General features: G+C 33.4%; 1 protein-coding gene and 2 long non-coding RNA genes across 3 annotated transcripts in view; all 3 read left to right on the top strand.

Moving 5' to 3' along the window:
- On the top strand, window positions 3,669–11,755 carry LOC107644132. The gene is made up of 3 exons (XR_001621215.2): window positions 3,669–3,809; window positions 11,450–11,481; window positions 11,678–11,755. It is a non-coding gene; the product is annotated as an uncharacterized LOC107644132 (long non-coding RNA).
- The window catches only part of LOC107644131 (pentatricopeptide repeat-containing protein At1g62930, chloroplastic-like), an 8,340-nt gene continuing 2,695 nt past the window's right edge, over window positions 15,909–21,553 (top strand). The window contains exon 1 of the mRNA XM_021102760.1: window positions 15,909–16,967. Coding sequence (XP_020958419.1) covers window positions 16,617–16,967 — 351 coding nt within the window. The 5' untranslated portion in view covers window positions 15,909–16,616. The remainder of the gene's footprint in view (window positions 16,968–21,553) is intronic.
- On the top strand, window positions 17,085–21,083 carry LOC107644133. Its single transcript, XR_001621216.2, has 3 exons — window positions 17,085–17,244; window positions 18,819–18,876; window positions 20,991–21,083. It is a non-coding gene; the product is annotated as an uncharacterized LOC107644133 (long non-coding RNA).

Here is a 21,553-nt window from a genome sequence, read left to right as displayed (position 1 = left end):
CAAAAATTGATATATATAATATACGAAATATTATATATTATATAGTTTTAACACTTTACTAAAACTTGAGAAAGAAGTATAATGTAGAGCAAAAATAATTAAAAGATAGGTTTGTATTAAAACAATGTATTTGACATACACACACTCTTGTTCTGTTGACAAATCAAGGCGCTTTCCAACTCGTTTATCACATTCTAAAGTACATCCCTAAGTCAAACATCAAGACTAATTTTTCAACTTGTACCAAGAATCTCTTTAGCTTCCTCTCGTACTAAAAATTTTTCTCACCACACTCTTACTTCATAATCTCTTAATTCTAGTCTATTGCACACATCCAATATATCCATGGTATAGCAACCAGTTTCACGTCAAGCTTTAGAATTTCAGCTTTCAAAACTTCAACACTGTCGACTTCACTTTGACAAAAACAAAATAAAAAATAAAGTGCATTTTCGTTAAAAAATTACAAAATGTTTATTTCAGTAAATAAAATATTTATTTAATTTATTTTAAAAAACCGTTAAAAAATGGACCACCACAATAATTTTTTGAATTTTTTATTTAAATCAAGTAAATATAATAATTACATAAATGTATTTAGTGTAAAGAAATTATGGATGTGCATTCTCATTACACGTCCCGGATATAAAAGGAGAAAATTCGTTAAACCCATAAATCAGAGACTCTGTACCAGAGATAAATAAATAAAAAAAAAACAAAAAACAAAAATCGAGTGTACCTGAAATATGACACAACTACGCAGTTGTGCATAAACCGGATACATTGTATCTGGGATATAGATGAGACCAAATTTGAGGCACTGTACCCGAGATACATGTATAAATGTATATGGTTCTCTATACCCTCGATAAGTACATTAGAAAAAGACCTATATAAGTAACTTCTTGACTCATCCATTCATCACACTAAATCTATCTCAATTACATCAACTCTTTCTTTTTTTTGTTTCTCAAACAAATTGCAAATAAAAAGTTTTTTTTTTTTTTTTTTTGTGATAGTTTATCCCAATGAGATTATTAGAAATGGTGAAAAGGGAGTGATATTTAAGTGAAATTTATCTGTGATGTTGTGCACTTGCCGTGATGATTTTTAATGCGCTTAAAATTGTCATACTGAGCAACATAGAGGCAATTGGTTAAAAAAATTGCACTACAAGAAAACACTAAGTACCGTTAAATTTCTCGGAGAATTTACCAAAAAAATTCGCCACTAATATGTTTACCGTCGGAATAAATCTGACAGTATAAACCTCGCCGGTAATTATTTATCAGCAGATTTTTTATCCGACGGTAATATATTATTAATTAATAATTAAATTAATAACTACTATAACACCATCACTATCAGAATGTTACGCTTCTAGTTGCGCCATTCTAAAAGCGAGGATATCACGACGACTTAACTCTATATAAATATAATAAGTAGGAGCCTTTAAATAAAATGAAGTTTAAAATAGAAGAGGTTTTTTTAACACTTTATTTTCTTCTAAAAATAAATCACATAGATATACATAACTACATCAGAATTCACGACTGCACTTTTTATTTACTATAACAGTTTATACAAATAATATACAAACATATATTATATAGTTATAGTTCCTATCCCTCTTTAAAAGATGTAAAATAATAAGGGCGAGGTGGTACCTAGTACCGCCGGCACTGTTTCTCTCTCCTCCTCCTCTCTTCTTTTCTCCATTTCCTTCAATCTCCCGGTCTCTTCTTTGATCCCTTTCTTCTTCTTTACCGTGTGTGTGCAGTGTTAGGATTAGGGAGAGAGTAGTGAAGGAGTGTGTGAATAATTTTAGGGTTAAGGTTAGAAAAGGGAATAAAGGTATAATAAAAATTTTAATAAAATTAGATAGTAAAATAGTAATTTAAAATTAAATATAATTATTTTTTAAAATATTATTTATTTATAAACTCATTAAAGATAATTTAATTATTTTTTTTAATTCATAAAATTAAAGTATTGAATTTCACATCTCAATTATTCAAATTAAATTAACAAATTTTCATTATTTTTCAATTAGAAAAAATATAACTGTAAATATGCAAAAAGACCTAACTCTTATAAAATTTATATAAGAGTTCTAATTAATTCAAATTCGAATTTAAAAAAATCTAGTTAAATTAATTTTAGTAAAATAGTTTTTTTAAAAATAAAATCTTAGACAAATAAATAAATCTCAATTAACTCATTATTTAATTTTTAAAAAATCAGGATCTTACATTCTATCCCATTTATAAAAATTTTTGTCCACAAAATTGATATAACATATGAAATATTATATAGTTTTAACACTTTACTAAAACTTGAGAAAGAAGTATAATGCAGAGCAAAAATAATTAAAAGATAGGTTTGTATTAAAACAATGTATTTGACATACACACTCTTGTTCTGTTGATATATCAAAACGCTTTCCAACTCGTTTATCACTCTCCAAAATACATCCGTACGTCAAACATCAAGACTAATTTTTCAACTTATACCAAGAATCTCTTTAGCTTCCTCTTGGATTAAAAACTTTTCTCACCACACTCTTACTTCATAATCTCTTAATTCTAGTCTATTGCATACATCCAATATATCCATGGTATAGTAACCAGTTTCACGTCAAGCTTTAGAATTTCAGCTTTCCAAGCTTCAACACTGTCGACTTCACTTTGACAAAACTCTCTAACAACACATGCAACTTTGGCAAAACTTGCTTTTATAGTTTTCTATTGTACTTTACCAAATAACTCCCGGAGGATTTTTAACCTCAATAATCACTTCGCAAACCTATTATCAACCATAAATTTGACGTTAACAAAACTTTTTTTGCGAGAAATCAAAACTTCACAACTTCTTGTAACGTCGCATACTTACAAGTTTCACCTTTCACGTCCATAAATCGTGTCTTAAAGAACTAACATATCGATGGTTATATACAGTGACGGATCCAAAAATTTTAATAATGGGGTAAAAATATACTAAAATAAAATTTATTAATATTAATATTTATATTATGTAATATAAAATTAGAGATATAAAAATTAAAAAGAATTAGTGAACACTTCCATTCTTAAAATACTATTCATTATATATAATTTATAAAAAATATTTTTTATTTCTAAAATTTAAACTTAAAATATTTTAATTAAATTATAGATAACTTGTTATCTTCACTAATTTTTTTATACACATTTAATAATAAAAGACTGACTCAATTGGCACATTAGCAACTAATGACACACTAGTCTTTATATTAGTTTTAATATTAAATCAGATTTAACAAGATAAATACTGCTTCATGTTAAGTTTAATTAAATAAAATATTTTTTAAGTTTAATTACTCTGTTGGTCCCTATAGTTTCACAAAATTTTCAATTAAGTCCCTATACTTTTTTTTCTTTTAATTGGGTCCCTATACGTTAATTTTTTTCAATTTAGTCCCTACCGTGACAAAAAGTCTAAAATAACAGAATATTCTCTTAAAAAAAATGAATATTCTCTCTTTTAGGATAGCAAGACACTCTTATATTTTTTAAATTCCAAAAAAACCCTTCTCACTTCTACACTCACATATCCTTAGCCCTAATCTCTACATCGAGCTCTCTCCGGATCTTCCGCACGCTGCCCTCTCGCCGCGCCTCCTCCTCTCGGCATCCCTGTCGTGCCGAGCTTCCATATCCATGCTCTTGGTGACACTACCAATGGCTGCAATTCCATGGGTCCTCACTTCAATCCTCTTAACAAACACCATGGAGCTCCTGCCGATCATCACCGTCATGCTGGTGATTTGGGTAACTGATAAACCACTATTTTATGGTTTATCTGGTGCTAATTTGAGTGGTTTTTATCAGCTTTTCACCCACTTATTCATATGATTTGCATGGTTTTACAATTCCTTCCTAGATTTATTCTATGATTGAAAACTTGCTTCCTAAAGCTTTAAATTGTGTATTTTAATTTCTCCTTTATACCATTCGATGTCGTGATCTGTGCATTAAGTGTTTCAGGCTTTATAAGGCAGGAATGGCTTAGAGAATGGATAGGAAGCTTGCAAAAATGGAAGGAGCACGAGAAATAGAGGAGACAACCAGCGAGAAGTGACGCACACGCATGGCTCACACGTGCGCGCAAAACGGAGAAAATCACAGCGATGCGTACGCGTGCTCGACGCGTACGCGTGAAAGCAGATCAGCACAATGACACAAGCGCGCGCCTGACGCGCACGCGTGGAAAGGGAATTCAGCCAGTGACGCGTACGCATAACCGACGTGTACGCGTGACGTGCGCGATCTGCAGAAAATTCTGAAAATGTTGGGGGCGATTTCGGGCCGCATTTTGACCCAGTTTTCGGCCTAGAAACACAGATTAAAGTCAGGGAACATGCAGAGTCTCAAGACACGGCTCATAATTCATAATTTTAGTTTTAGATGTAGTTTTTAGAGAGAGAGGTTCTCTCCTCTCTCTTAAGTTTTAGGATTAGGATTCTTTTTATTTTTATTACTCCAATACCAGGTTCAATATTTCCCTTTAATTAATATTTCTCTTCTATTTTTATTTTATTCCAATGCTTTTACTTGTTAATATTCCAATTTAGCTTACGAACCTTTTTATGTCAAGATTTGAATATTCTATTTAATGTTATTTGAGGTATTTCAGATTTGATTTTGCTTTATTTTATTTATGCTTTTAATTTAATTTAAGGTATTTTTCCTTTTGGTTTTGGTTAAGTGATTAATAACACTTGAGTTATCAAACTCAGCTATTGATTGAAATTGGAATTCCTTGCTGGTTAATTTGTACTCCAATAACTCTAGTCTTTCTATAGGAATTGACTAGGACTTGAGGATCAAATTAATTAGTCCACTTGACTCTCCTTTGTTTAGTAAGGGTTAATTAAAGTGGGAGCAGAGTCCAATTCTCATCACATCTGATAAGGATAACTAGGATAGGACTTCAATTTCTTATACCTTGCCAAAAGCTTTTATTATTATTAATTTATTTTTTTTGTTATTTAAATTGCTTGTTCCCTATTTCAAAAACCAAAAAATATATCTTTTTACATAACCAATAATAAATCATACCTCCCTGCAATTCCTTGAGAAGACAACCCGAGGTTTCAATACTTCGGTTATCAATTTTATTGGGTTTTGTTACTTGTGACAACCAAACTTTTGTACGAAAGGATTCTCTGTTGGTTTAGAAACTATACTTACAACGCGATTATATTTTGATAAAATTTCTTTACCGATAGAAAATCCGATCGTCAAAAATGGCGTCGTTGCCGGGGAATTGCAAACGTGTGCCTTATTATTGGTTATTGTAAATATTTTTATTTTGCTTGTTTATTTGTTTTTATTCTTATTTTTAAATTTTATTAGTTACTATGAGTTCTCACCCCCCATCACTTTGAGTTTGGTTCTAATGCTGTTGTAAGGAATGGAAGCTATAACAGGAACATGCATCAAGGTCAGAACAATCAGAGATGGATGGAGCCACGAGGATCTGGTCAACCCTTTAGGCAACAACACCTTCCAAACTACCATGGACAACGACCATTTACCAATGCATGTCGAGATAATAGTTATGGTGGACCCTCTTGTAATTACCGACAAGCCCCGCCATATTCCTATGAACCACCTCCTCAACACAGCTTTGAACCACCACACTCACAAGTCCCCTACCACCATTAACCTCCATATGACCCTAACCCGTATCCACCCCAATTCCAACCCAATTATTCCCAAGAACCACCACTTTCCTATGCGCCATGTTCATATCCATCGTCCCAAGAAACAAGGGAGCAACTCAAGGAAATATTTGAAAGATTTCATGCCACACTTCACTAATTGAATCAAGCGATAAATAGACTACCTTCCCGACGTTCGGACACTCAAGGAACCTCCATGGCTTCATATGGACAATCTAATGAAGAACGTAGCATGAAGGAGACACTAGAAACTTCGGTGGACAGTAAGGAGCATGACTTTGTATTGGAACAATTGGAGGAAGCCGTAATTATTGAAGAGGTAGAAGTGGTTGAAGACTTAGGAGATGCTGAACCTCCATGGGAACCTCCAGTCATAGAACCTCCCTCCAAGAAGCTTGAAATTGATGTTGAGGAGGGTGTATAACCTCCAAGGCATATCATGGTTGAAGACTTTGAAGAGGTTGATCAAGAGATGGATTCAATCATTGATGAATTCTTATATGCAATTGAATCTTCTCCCATTAGACTTGACATGGAGACTAAGGAAGAAGAAGCACAACCTCCCATGCCCTTGGTGAACAATGAAGAAGAGATCGAATTGGAAGAAAGCTACCAAGAGGAAGAGGTTGAAATTGAAGAAACTTGCAAGGAGGTGGAAGTTGTCAAAGAAGAGCCCAAGGGAATGAAGCTGAAAATCACCCTGCCAAAGTTGTTGGAGGCCTCTCCCCCAAAGCCATCACCATCCATCCCTTCATTCAAGTGGGTAAATATCTCATCTCTAAGCTTAATTAGCTCACTTGAATATGCTTTACTTGAGACAGATGGTCAGCTTAGAGCTCTTTGTGGCTTTAAGAGTGAGAGGGAGATGATTAGTGGTAGGACTCGTCATGCAAGATTCAATATGGTGGAAAGCTCAAAGTTTAAATGCAAAGGTTGGTGTAAAGCTCAACTGAATGGGTCTAGAAAGTTGTTTGGCCGCTTTAGTGAGAATCCAGATTGCTTGCTACCCGGATGGAATCATGATGATCAACAAGAAGACGGGTGCAAAGGGAAGATCTGGGACCCCGGAATTCAGTCTAGAAATCAACACTCTTGGGGCCTTGTCACTTGCTTTAACCTGCTTGAAGGCTTTTTGCGCCTAGTTTGGGATCCCGGAGGCCATTAAAATTCCAAACAGTGGTGGAGATTTTTGGATGAATACAAGCACAAGCCACTATAGCAGGAAGCTCACCAAATGTCCAACTTAAGGACTTTAACTAAAAGTTCTAGGTAGGAGACAACCCACCATGGTATGATCGTTCCTTTTTCAATTATAATTTTATTTAGTTTTGTTTGTTTTTGAGTTTTATTTTATTTTATTTCATTGAACCTAGAATTATTCATAACATCCACATCAGCATTACATTTTGCATCCTGCATAAAAAAAAACACGCACGCGACGTGTAAGCGTCGCTGACGCGTCCGCGTCACAGGTGCATTAGGAAGAAAAGAAAAGTGAATAGAAAGTCACGCGAAAGCATGGTTGGAGGCGTGCCTTAGGAACAAACATGCCCACGCGACCGCGTCGCTGACGCAGTCGCGTCATTTTGAAAAATAGCCTCCCACGCATCCGCGTCACCCACGCGAACGCGTGACCCTGCAAAATCGACGTAAAGAGGTGTATGGCAGTAAGTTATGATGGAGTGGGACTGGAATGATGCTAGAAGCACCAGCCCTATCACGCGACCGCGTGTCCCACGCGGCCGCGTCGTTTTCAAAAGATGGCCATTCACGCGATCGCGTCAACCACGCGAACGCGTCACCCTAAATTTTGGCAAAATGAGTTTCAAACAGAGAGTTGCGCGAACGCGAGGCTGCACTCGCGCCAATCACACAAAGCAGGCCACGCGACCGCGTCACTTGAACATTTCACACACCACGCGATCGCGTGACCCACGCGTCCACGTCGCCTGCGCCGCCCAACTTATCCAGATCAGCGCCAATTATCTTATCTTTTCTTTTCTAATCCTAATTTCTTCTATCTTTTCTTCTTTCTTCCTTCTATCCTACTTTCCTTTTCTTCATCTCTTTAACTTCTCATCCTTCTTTTCTTTCATTCTATTTTACTTAATTTACTTGCATACTTTCATTCATTGCATTTTAATTTTGTGCATATTTCTATTTTCTTTTCTAAATTTTTTATTTTTCCATTGGTGTTAAATTTTCTTATTCAACTGTTGCATCTTTTCTTAAATTATTCCGGTACTTCATGACTTGTTTTATTCTGATTGGGAATTATTATTCATAAGTCAATGCTAATTTTTGTAATACTGGTATTTCTTTTGCATTGATATGTACTTATACTATCTTGCATTACCCACACTCTCTCCCCTGTTGTTGCAAATTTTATGCCATGTGCTTCTATTATTTTCTCACTTGCATGTTGTAGCTACCATGTAATTGAGATCCTCATTATTTGGCATTAACCTAACCATATTTTATTTATTTTCTTATCTTTATTTTTGTATTACTTTTCTTCTTTTTCCTCTTCTTTCAGGCTGGCCACAGAGAAAGAAAAAGGGAAAGCTTCTCAAAGGGGCAACAAACAAGTCCATCTGCACAATCTTTGGAGAAAAGTGTCAGTTGGAACAACCCGTCCACTTGCACATCTTAGCATGCACCGAGGACGGTGCAATCTTTAAGTGTGGGGAGGTCGATACCGACTTCCAGGGATTAGTTACCTTCTTTTCAACACCAATATTCTATTTTCTTTGTTTGTTCACGGTTGCATTTGCATATTTGATTGCATGTTTGTTTGATTTTATGCATTTAGTTACTACTTGGTTGAAGTAATATTTTCTTTTTCAAGAAATTTTTATAGTATTTCACTAATTTAAATTGAAAAATTTTTGTTAAATTTGTTTGAAGTTGTATCTGGAACATGAATTATAGCTAAGAACACACAACCTGTGAGATTTTGAGCTTATTTATATGGTTACATTATTTAACCATAAATTTTTATTCTTGTGTGTTTTCTTCCCTATGATTGCAATCTTTGCTTTGTTCCATTCTATATGTCCACTATTTAGTGTATTTACATGCTTGCATATGATTGAGGCCATTGTTTGATTTTAGCTCACATATCCCAAATAAGCCTACCCTTTAAATTACCTTTGTTAGCCACTTTGAGCCTTTTAATCCCATCTATTCTATATTTCACCACATCACTAGCCTTAAGCGGAAAAATAATTAAATATCCCAATTGAATCTTTGGTTAGCTTAAGATAGAAATTGTGTGTTAATTAAGTATGGGAAAATTGTGGGAACATGGGTTAATAAGGGAATGTGTCATGATAAAATAATGGGAATTTGGGTACCTACTCATGTGAAACTAGAAAAATTAAAAATCCATATGCATTGATAAGCTATGTTTATTTTCATGTTCAAAAAAAAAAAAGAGAGAAAAATCCAAAAATATTCAATAAATAAGTAAATAAACAAGGGGACAAAATTACCCCAATGTTAAGTTTAATAAAAGATCAATACATATGTGATAATAAAAAAAAATTTTTAAAAAAAGGTTTATGCATGAGTATGAGATGAAAAAAAATGGGAATTTTGGGTAGCTAGGTATGATTTTAGAATTACATAGAGTGTGTGTGTTAGGTGAGAGTTTAGGTTAGTCAAAGATTCATATTACTGCTCACTTGGCCATACATGTATCCTTACCTTTACCTCAGCCCCATTACAACCCTGAAAAGACCTCGTGATGTTTGCATTGGTATGCTAAATATTTGTTGATTGGTTAGATGAAGAACAAGGTTTAGAAAGCATGACTAGAGAAGAATAGAGTGATTGACCCTAGACACTTGAGAATTAGAGTGATATACACTACCAGTGAGGGTTCAATGCTTGATTCTATGTTCCCTGCTTTCATGAGCTCACTTCTTACAAGTTTACTTGCTTTCTTATTGTATGATTTGAATTAGTGAAAATTGGTTTGTATTTGTCTTGGAGAACTTGTTTGCTTTTAACCAAGTAGGTAGAATCATTTTAGCAAATCGTTGCATTTATATTTAGGTTGCATTTCATGAGTCTTACTGTCCCTTATTAATTCTCTTTGTCTCCTTGAGCTTAGCATGAGGACATGCTAATGTTTAAGTGTGGGGAGGTTGATAAACCACTATTTTATGGTTTATCTGGTGCTAATTTGAGTGGTTTTTATCAGCTTTTCACCCACTTATTCATATGATTTGCATGGTTTTACAACTCCTTCCTGGATTTATTCTATGATTGAAAACTTGCTCTCTAAAGCTTTAAATTGTGTATTTTAATTTCTCCTTTATACCATTCGATGCCGTGATCTGTGCGTTAAGTGTTTCATGCTTTATAAGGCAGGAATGGCTTAGAGAATGGAGAGGAAGCTTGCAAAAATAGAAGGAGCACAAGAAATAGAAGAGACAACCAGCGAGAAGTGACGCGCACGCATGGCTCACGCGTGCGCGCAAAATGGAGAAAATCACAGCGACGCGTACGCGTGCTCGACGCGTACGCGTGCTCGACGCGTACGCGTGAAAGCAGATCAGCACAACAACGCGAGCGCAAGCCTGACGCGCACGCGTGGAAAGGGAATTCGGCCAGTGACGCGTACGCGTACGCGTGACGTGCGTGATCTGCAGAAAATTCAGAAAACACTGGGGGCAATTTCGGCCGCATTTTGACCCAATTTTTGGCCCAGAAACACAGATTAAAGTCAAGGAACATGCAGAGACTCAAGACACGGCTCATAATTCATAATTTTAGTTTTAGATGTAGTTTTTAGAGAGAGAGGTTTTCTCCTCTCTCTTAAGTTTTAGGATTAGGATTCCTTTTATTTTTATTACTCCAATACCAGGTTCAATATTTTGATTTAATTAATATTTCTCTTCTATTTTTATTTTATTCCAATGCTTTTACTTGTTAATGTTCCAATTTAGTTTACGAACCTTTTTATGTCAAGATTTGAATATTCTATTTAATGTTATTTGAGGTATTTCAGATTTGATTTTGCTTTATTTTATTTATACTTTTAATTTAATTTAAGGTATTTTCCCTTTTGGTTTTGGTTAAGTGATTAATAACACTTGAGTTATCAAACTCAGCTATTGATTGAAATTGGAATTTCTTGCTGGTTAATTTATACTCCAATAACTCTAGTCTTTCCATATGAATTGACTAGGACTTGAGGATCACATTAATTAGTCCACTTGACTCTCCTTTTTTTAGCAAGGGTTAATTAAAGTGAGAGCAAAGTCCAATTCTCATCACATCTAATAAGGATAACTAGGACAGGACTTCAATTTCTTATAACTTGCCAAAAGCTTTTATTATTATTAATTTATTTTTCTTGTTGTTTAAATTGCTTGTTCCCTATTTCAAAAACCCAAAAATATATCTTTTTACATAACCAATAATAAATCATACCTTCCTGCAATTCCTTGAGAAGACGACCCGAGGTTTCAATACTTCGGTTATCAATTTTATTGGGTTTTGTTACTTGTGACAACCAAACTTTTGTACGAAAGGATTCTCTGTTGGTTTAGAAACTATACTTATAACGCGATTATATTTTGATAAAATTTCTTTACGGATAGAAAATCCGATCGTCAATAACATTCTTGCAGCCCTGATGGTATGATTTTTTTTCAATTCTTTCTATCAATTGATTTTTCTCCTAACAACACATTTTGTTCTTTTCTCATTCAGGGGTTGCTGAGATTTCTATCACAGATTCACAGGTAATTACTCAACTAAACTTTGGTTATTACTGTGTTTGTAGAATTTAAATTTGACATCTTTTTTGTTGTATAATTCATATTTCAATTTGATAAATGAACCCTTAATTGTACTTATCTCTTTCAACTTTAAATGTAGTTTAATTGGATCTAGAATGCTTTAGTTCTTCTTTCTGATGCCTTTCCGTTCTCGATGTAGATTCCGTTGAGTGGAGTGCATTCCATACTTGGCAGGGCGATTGTTGTGCATGCTGATCCTGATGACCTTAGAAGGGGTAAGATAGGCCAAGTAGTTGAACATATCAATGTGATTTACTCTTCCTTTACTCCATAACCGTTACTACTCTTGGATTATTTTTCCTCAATATTGAGATGTTGAAAGAGAGAATTATTTTTTGTTTGATTGATAATTAAATTGTCCCGGCATGTTAACAGCTCTTTATTTTTCGTAGGAATTGAGCCCTGGACTTTCGTTCAGAGGTTAGGAGAAGCTGTTTCATTCCAGCAGGTTGTCCTCACCAAGTTAGAAATCTGAAGGTAAGAACATACATGATGCATTAATGATTAGGCACATCTTTAGTGTATTGAGTTGTTTCTTTATATATCTGCAGTATTTTAATTCAATAAAAATGTAAAGAATTTTCTTTTGTGAAGTGAGCCGGATAAAATTGCTAATCATATTCAAAATAGTTATCCCACAACCATTCTAGCCATCACGCCAAATCTGGAGGATAATTTTACAACTTTAAATTTAGGAATAGAACCAGATATCGGCTTCTCAAAAGGCCTATTTCTGCTTATTAAGAATTTGTTTTTGTATATCAGAAGTTTATTGTCACTAACTAATTTGTTTAAATTTGATAGTTCCAGCATGAACTTTACGTGTCCTTTATATTGCGAGCTTAATAGTTTTTTGTTGGTGTATAATGTAAATGCTTTACACTTTTTGAATTGCTGTGTTATTTACACCAGGTGAAGAAAATTATAGTACACACAATGAAATATGTGGTTGAAAATTTGGAGAAAGCACGGTTAGTGTTTGCGATCTTTACTCCTATCTGGTCTGCATTGTGATGCATGCATGATTTGATTACAATATTCACTTTGATAAGGCATTGTTAGATTATTGTTTCTAGGTTCATAAATCATGACTATAAATTTAAGTTTATTATTTGATTTACTAAATTGGTGATTTTTATATAGGTCTGAGAAAAGTGAGGTTCAGGATGGTTGCATATATTTACTGATGAACTGAAGTCTGCTCTCTCTGCTCTCTCATAATTCTTCTCGGCTCAAAATTGTCTGTTATCAATGTTATTATTGATCTCTATGCTAGTTCAAGGAGTGAGAGGCTGCAACACGAGAACTGATTTTCAAATTTTAAATTTCAATAACACAAATTACATAGCCTTGTGGTTTTTTATTGTGTACCATGATATGATAAAGACACAAATTATATTCTATGAATCCATACAAATGTAAAATGTTACATTATCATAATGAATACTTGAAGGATGAAAAGTGAATTTTATATATGCTTATTACTATTATTTATATTTCATTTTATCGATTCTTTTTTTTAGGTTCTTAAGATAAGGTATTTTGAAAGTCAAAAAAAGAAGAAGGTATTTTTGGTACAATTTGTATATAAATAAGCAAAAGAATAATAGTGACAAAATAAAATGGATTATAAGAATATTTTTCATGTCTTAAAATCATTGAATAGGGATTATAAGAATATCTTTCATTGAATATTTATAGTTTCACCGAATTTTCAATTAAGTCCTTATATTTTTTTTTGTTTTCAATTAGGTCCTAAGGGTATAAAAGTAATTTCACAATTCACTAACATTTTTTTGACGTTTAATGTTAATAGGGACTAAATTGACAAAAAAAATTAACGTATAGAGACCCAATTAAAAGGAAAAAAAAGTATAAGAACCTAATTGAAAATTTCGCGAAACTATAGAGACCAATAGAATAATTAAACCTATTATTTAAAGATAAATTCTAAAAGAATCGTCTATAATTTATTATGAAAAAAAAAATAACAGCATAATAAGAATAAATATATATAGTATATAGATATATATAATTTTTAGTTTTTCTTCAAAATTCCAATGGGGCAAGTGCCCTCTCTCCTTCTAAGGTAGGTATGTGCCTGATTATATATAGGAATCACACAGTGACCTCGAAACAAGCTCGAGTTTACTCAAAGATACAAACCTTAGGAAGAGAAGAATAAACATCACGGACGGTGTTCGTAAGAATTCGGAAACCTTAAGCCTAATTCCATTTCACACAATACACTCCCTCACCCTTTCACCAAAAACAGTCGCCGTCACCCTCGTTACCCACACACGAAGAAGGAAAAAATAAAAAGAAAAGATAAGAGAGGGAGAAACGGAGAGGGGGAAAACGAAAGGGAGAAAAGGAAGGAGAGGGATGGCGCGGTGGGCGTCACTGTCACCGTCGCTGCCTCTGTGCCATTGAGAGGAGAGAGCCCGCAGAGAGAGGGAGATGGCGCGGTGGGCGTCACTGCCACCGTCGCTGCCGCTGTGCCATTGAGAAGAGAGAGCCCGCAGAGAGAGGGAGGGAGGGAGAGAGAGGGAGGAGGAGGAGCCGTCGAGCCACACGTTGCGTTGAACGTCGTCGAGAGAGGGAGGAGCACGAGCTGGAAGGGGGTGTCGCTGACGTCCCGCGTCGTCGCATCTCGCCACGCCATCGCCGTTCATCGTTTCCAGTCGTCGCCGCCGCCGTCGTGTCGCCATTGCCGTCGCCCGTCGCGGGAGAGAGGAGACGCGCGAGTTAGGGACGCACGCAACGGAGAGGAGATGTGCGTGGAGAGAGAAGGCGTCGCGGGGTGGTTCTGCCGCTTATGAAGCTCGCCGGAGTTGTTCGGAGGTTGCTGCTGCTCTATCTGGTCCTGTTTTGAGCTGCGCCGCGATGTCTGTGGCCACTGGGAACGGTGATGTGGCCGCTAGAGTCACCGGCCGGAGTTGCTACTGTCCAGTTCAATTGTTCCTCCTTAATTACGATAAGCGTTTTTGTTCTGGAAGCTTTGAAATCAACATTCTATTATGTTTGCTTAAAGATTCTGAAGTTTTGGTATCGTAGAGTCGAGTTAAGGTCATTGCATGTTGCAATTAAAGTTGTTTCTGTTGCTGTAGAAATAAGACGGAGCTGTAGTTGTGGAGAAGAAGGGACTTTTGACGCGTTTGGTGAATATTAAGGTTGCAGGAAGATTTGGGGAACAAAATTTTAGAATTTAGTTTGTGTGTATGCTTTAAATCTTTTTCAATGTGTATTTGTTTTATAATTTGGATTTTGAAGTTTAAGACTAATGTAATAGTAGTTGGTTTGCATGGACTATCGAATTTTTATTAATATTGTTATTTATAGTTTTTGTAGTTGTTATACCTTAAATGCAATTTCCTAAATGTCATATTGTTCAATTGATAATTTATAGATTTAGTTAATATGTTTTCGGGTATATGATAAATTTATCATTAATAAAAAATTTTAAATATTTTTATTTAATGAAGATAAAATACATACATTAAAAATTTGAATATTTATATTTTCAATAAAAACTTTTCACTAATAACAAGTTTATCGTATGATCTTAAAAATTACTATACATGTTAGCTAAATTCATAATTTATTTTAGATAAAGAAACTAAATATATAATAACCTAAGTTCATTATATTAATAAAGTCATGTATTAATAAATCTAAAAATATTATGTTTGGAAAATATTAAAATAATTTTGGTGATTATCTTTATTATTTTCAAATAATATTTATATTCATTAAATTTTAGGATATTTCTATCAGTATTGTAAAAGTTGTTCTCATTTAAAATTGGTTTAATTATTCTGTTGGTCCTTATAATTTTGTGAAATTTTCAATTAGGTCCTTATATGTTTTTTCTTTTTAATTTGATCCCTATACCAAATTTTTTTTTTTCAATTAAGTCCCTCTTAGTTAGGGGTGGCAAACGGGTCTAAACCCGCCGGTATATTTATATATTATAATAATTATACAGTGAATATAAAAAATAAAATTGCCTTTAACAACAGAATCTATGTTTGTAATTGTTTTGGTTTTTTTTTTTAATTATTATTAGTGTTAGTGGTATTGTTCATATTGTTATCGATTAATATTGTGCAAGAAAAAAAATGACATGAAATTATACATATAATTTCTATACACAAATGGACATTTCAATTTGATATTATTAAATGTAAATATTAAAAAAAAATGAACTTATTGGGCTTGGACTAGTAAAATAATACAAGTAGAAACAAATCAAACAATTAAACAAATAATCTCGCATAGATTAGTCCTTGACCTACTGAGTTATAATCTCGCGATGGATTAGTCTTGACCTACCGGTTGGAGGATACCGTGGAAAACAAAAAAAACAAATAATCTCGAACAAGCTTGATACTACCCTCACTCTCTCGGGTAGAGAGCACTCTTCCATTTTACGATACTCTCCTTCATTGCAAGAATGTTATCATTGTTCTCATTCTAACGAATAATGTTAAGGTATGCTCTTCAAATCCCAAATTCTGTTTCCCACTCTGCTCTCCGTCTTTGCTTCCCTTCAACTTCATCCCTACACTCTCACTCTCATCCCCAATCGCTTGATGAAGCTGTTGATTCCTTCACTCGCATGCTCTCTATGCGTCGTACTCCTCCCATCATCCAATTTAACAAGATTTTGGGATCCCTTTCCAAGACGAAGCATTTCCACGCTGCCGTTTCCTTTTTCAGCAATTGCAAGCCAGAGGAATCGCTCCCGACTTATTTACTTTGAGCATCGTAATTAATTGTTGTTGCGGCATGGGTCGTATGACGCTTGCTTTCTCTGTATTGGCCAAGATTTTCAGGACGGGTTTTCAGCCTGATACCATAACATTGAATACACTCATTAAAGGTCTCTCTCTCTCTCTGGTAAGGTTGAAAAAGCACTGCACTTTCATGACAGAGTGCTGCTGGCTCATGGATTTCACTTCGACCAAGTCACTTATGGGACGTTGATCAACGGGCTCTGTAAGACCGGGCATACATCAGCTGCTATTCAAGTGTTGAGAAAGATCCCACGGTATGGCATTGCTCCTGATGTCGTCATGTACAACGCAATTATTGATAGCTTGTGCAAGGTTACGCTTGTAAGTGATGCTTTTCATTTATACTCTGAAATGCTTGCTAAGGGAATCTCTCCCGATGTTATCACGTACAACACTCTAAGATTGTGCCTTGCGGGCCAACTTAAGGAAGCCATTGATTTACTAAATCATATGATTCTCATCAACATTACTCCAGATGTTCATACCTATAGTACTTTGATGGATGGGCTATGCAAGGAAGGAAAGATCAAAGATGCTAAGAATGTGTTGGCTATGATGATTAAAGATGGTGTGAAACCAGATGTGGTTACTTATAATTGTTTAATGGATGGGTATTGCTTGGTTAATGAGGTCAATAAGGCAAAATTTGTATTCAACACAATGGCCCAAAGTAGAGTGTCACTTGATGTTCAAAGTTACAGTATCATGATTAATGGCTTGTGCAAGAGTAAAATGGTCGATGAAGCCTTGCCCTGCTGTTGGAAATGGAACACAATGGTTGCTTAACAGATGCTGTGACTTTTGAAACTGTTATTCGTGCTTTGTTTGAAAAAGATGAGAATGACATGGCAGAGAAACTTCTTCGGGAAATGGTTGCTAGAGGCTTATTGAATTGATAAAAAAAAGGGTAATATACATCAACTCAATTTGAAATTACGTCTCATTGTTGCTGAATATGTATCATGGTTCTGTAAATTCGTATCATGGTTCTGTAAATTCTGTGTCTGTTGGGTCAGAGGACTTTGGCAATGCCATAACATCAATCAATTTTCCACTTTCGATTTTTGCAATTGCTATTAACCTTTTTAATTCCACTACTTTATTGATTCTTTAGATGATATTCTTAGATATAGCTTATAGATTTAGTGTTTAAAGTCTCTTTATAGCAATGGAGTGTTTTTTACTGTTATTCTATGAGATCATATATTATCATGCTACAAACTAAGCAAAACTAAAAAGATTGAAAATTTTGTTTTGTTGTTTGTTTTCTGCTATTCAGTTGTGCAACTTATTTTTCCGTATCTTTGTAGGTACTGCATATATATATATATATATCGAAATAATTCGTATCACTGTTTTATCATAAGCAACCACGAGCTATTGTTTATTTGATTAAATCCTCCGGGAATTGTTGTAAAAGGAAATTTAAGTAGGTACTAAGTATTTATTCTTAGGCTATATAGTTTTCACTTCCATCTTAAAAATAAAATCCACTTCTAGAATGCATGTCCCCTCTTTTCATCAACCTAAGCAACATTGAGTCAAGGTTAATATGGTTCAGTTATCTCAAAACTTGTGGCCATTTTCTTAATTAATGCTACTCAATTGTATTGCTTGGAAATTGCTTCTGCTGAAAATTTGTACATTATGAAATACATTTTAGGAGAATGTTTTTCTGTTAATTCTTAGATAAATGACCTCATTATTTCTTGTTCAGACATTACTCCATTGTCTCTTAAGTCTCTGTTTATTAGCATTTTAAAAGAAGTTACTGACTTGGAGTTTTGTTATGTGGTGTTGTGATGGGGGTGTTAAAAGTGAAACAATATAGAATTCTTTGGAATTGCAGTTGATTTTATTTGGTGAATTTCTTTGCATAATTATTGTATTTATTTATTTATTTACTTTCAATCAGATGGGTAAATACCAATCCACCGTGTTATATGTATAAATTTAATTGGCTTTATATTAGTCCAAACTATGTTGAAGCTCTCTAGTGTGAATTTTCCTTTATACTTCGATTTCTATTCGGCCTATTCGGAATAAATTGTGAGACACTAGAATTCTTCAGAATCATACTCACTGGATTTTAAACTTCAAAATTCACTTTTCTCATGAAACTCAAACAACAATCACTTCATCTCAAACGGATAAAATATTGATGTTGCTATAAACTTTGCAAAGTCAATCTTTGCATTATAATTATGTTCTTCATTTATATACTTCCATGCTAACTTGTGTGGTTCGTGCTGCATAAAACAGTACTCCAAATAAACATTTGTTACTGCAAAGGGCATAATTTTGCTGTATGGTAAGAGTATATGAATATACAATGTGTTTCGGATATTGCAAGTTTATCAACAAGAAGATATCTCTGTCATCAAGAGTTGTTTCAGACTCTACAGAAAGGGAAAATTTTAATATAGTTAACCAATTCTTTGTTCATTTTCACTGAATAGTATTATTTATTTATTTTTTCAGTTTTCGTTATGCAATCTGCAATGGAGTTCTTTTCAGGTTCTACCATTTGTAGGCACAGGTAATTTAACTTTTATGTCATTGAGAAGTTGCGGTTCTACCTTGGAGCAGAAGAAAAAATTGATGGTGCTGGTAATTATTGGCGCTATAAATAGTGACCGCTAGTATATTTAATATTTAATATTTATTATGAAATGTAAATATAAAATTTACTAATATTATATGATAATTTTTGTGTAAATATTATATGATAATTTGTTATTTATTGTTAATTTTCTAGTATTAGTTCCTGCAAAATTTCATAGGTTAAGTTTCAACTAATCAATTTATAAGAAGTTATTATATTGTACATGTAACTAATTTTTTATTTTATTGAATTTGAATTATATTGTTAATTGTTGTCTTATATATTATTGAATTTGAATTAAATAGTAATGTCAGGTGACTTCTAGTCTAGTTAATACAATATATTTCTAGTTATGCAAGAAAGAACACAATACTTGAGTGTCTTTCGTCTCCACTACCTCAATATATCAAATCTATTAAAATCTTTTGTTACATGATCTTTCAGATACCTATCAATCTCATTCTTATTGAGTTCACTTGGTTTTATTTTCTGTGTTTGCTTCCATTTTCTCAAAGGATCTTCAATCATAATGCTATTATTGTCACTTATCTCTAAATTAGAATTTGGTTTAATATCTAAAAAAAACTTAGCATTTTGAGTGATCGCTAATTTTGCCTCCAAATACTAATTTTTCCTGCACATATTCTTCTAATTCCTAATTTTCAACAATCATCATTCAATCATAATTTTTCTCTCCAAATAAATTTTTTTTTATCACCATCATTCAACAATGGCGAACACTTTCAGGACTCCAATAATAGTACTACACCTCCAGCATCTTTGTACTTTAGGCTATCACCTAAACACAAGAATATACAATGTTATGATAAAGGTGAAAATGAACAAGCACTGAAATATCTTCATGAAATGATTGTTAGAGGCTTATTGAAAAGACAATAGGAGAAATAAATCAACTCAAATTAATAAATTTTCTGTTGTCAAAATTTGTACAGAACTTGGTGAATTTTATATCTATTGGGTTGGAGGATTTGGGAAATGCCATGAACTCACTATCACCTTGATTTTGGTTATCTCACTGTTGTTGAATTAATTTTGAACTTGTGTTATTGGCTGATTTTTTACTCTTTGTTACCATGGCTATCATGCATCCTGTTTTGGTGAATATTCCTAGTTGTAACTGTGCTTAAGATTTCTTGATAGTAATTAAGAGCTCATGAATGGTCTGATGAGCAACTGTGCTTTATTTGACTAAATCTTCCTAGAATTCTTCTAAAAGATATGCGGTGGCAAGATTAATGACATGGATATATGATTTTCACTGCCGTCTTTAAAACAAATACATCTACTAAATGCATGACCCCACTTTTTTTGGTTGACAATTTCAACATTTTGTTATTTTTCAAAATCTGATCACAGCTGAAGAAACCTGTATACAAAGTATGTGATTACACTTAATTTTTCAAGGAAAAAAAAGAGGGGCTGTGCAAGAAGGAATTTCTAGGAATTTGTCTACTATGGTTCAAATATGAATTATCTTAAAACCTTTGTGCTTTTCATAATTAATATTACTCAGCTGTAATTCTTAGAATCAATTGAAAATATGTACATTATGTTTATTTTCATAATTAATGTTACTCGGCAGTTAATGCTTGGTTGAATTATTTCATTATTTCTCGTTAAAAAATCCTATATAGGGATTATTATATTGTTCTTGTTTAAAATCATGTTGAAAAGCTTTTATTATTAAAACATGGTTTGGAGATTTGTTGTCTGTTATTAGCTACACCTGTCACAAAAGATTTGGGGATTCTAATTCCAAGTACAATTGTTTCTACACCTGTTTCTTTGGGTTTTCTAAATCTTCTCTGCAGTGATGATTGGGGTTAGAATAAAGAATTAAAAGTGAAACAATGTTGTAGAGTTTGAAATTGCATTTCTTTTTGAAGAATATCTTTGAATATCAAAAGTTGAACTCTGCTTAAGTGCTGATTAACTTATTTCATGAAACTGATATGAACTTGAATTGGTGGTTGAATATTTTGGATTCTTGACATTTTCATCTTTGTTCCATGCTTACTGATTGCTAGGTGCACGCAAGCATGTTAAGTTGCAGCATGGCAAAGACAATATTGAAGTTCTCTAGTATGAATTTTCCTTTATACTTGGATTTCAGTTTGTCCATTTGATTTAATATTTTCTCAGCATATTTGATTTCTAGTTGAACACACCATTGGATTTTAAGCTTCAAAATCAGTTTTGGATGGAAGTGAATAATAGCTACTTACTTTCACAAAAAGCACTCTTCAGACTGCACTAATAAACATAAAATGAATTGATTTTGTTAAAAATCACTCTCAGACTGCACTAATACCAACTTAACTAACTATTTTGTTAAAAGTATTATTATATAATATAATATTTTTTTAAAATATGTGAAATTTAATTTTTTGACTTTATTTAATATGTATAACGTAAGTTACACATACCAAGTTCATTTTTATAAATTTGTCTTATTTATTGACTTTTTCTATATATTAGTTTACCGTCAGAAAAAAAATAATCTTTATGCATGAATAATGCTATGGTATGGCGGCTAATGCAACTATAGAAACTGATATTTGTATTGGAAAAGGTTTTAGAATTTAACACT

Source organism: Arachis ipaensis, chromosome B05 (assembly GCF_000816755.2).
Source record: "Arachis ipaensis cultivar K30076 chromosome B05, Araip1.1, whole genome shotgun sequence".
NCBI lineage: Eukaryota > Viridiplantae > Streptophyta > Magnoliopsida > Fabales > Fabaceae > Arachis > Arachis ipaensis.
Note: the sequence above shows the minus strand (reverse complement) of the source record. Positions and strands in the feature narration are given on the sequence as shown.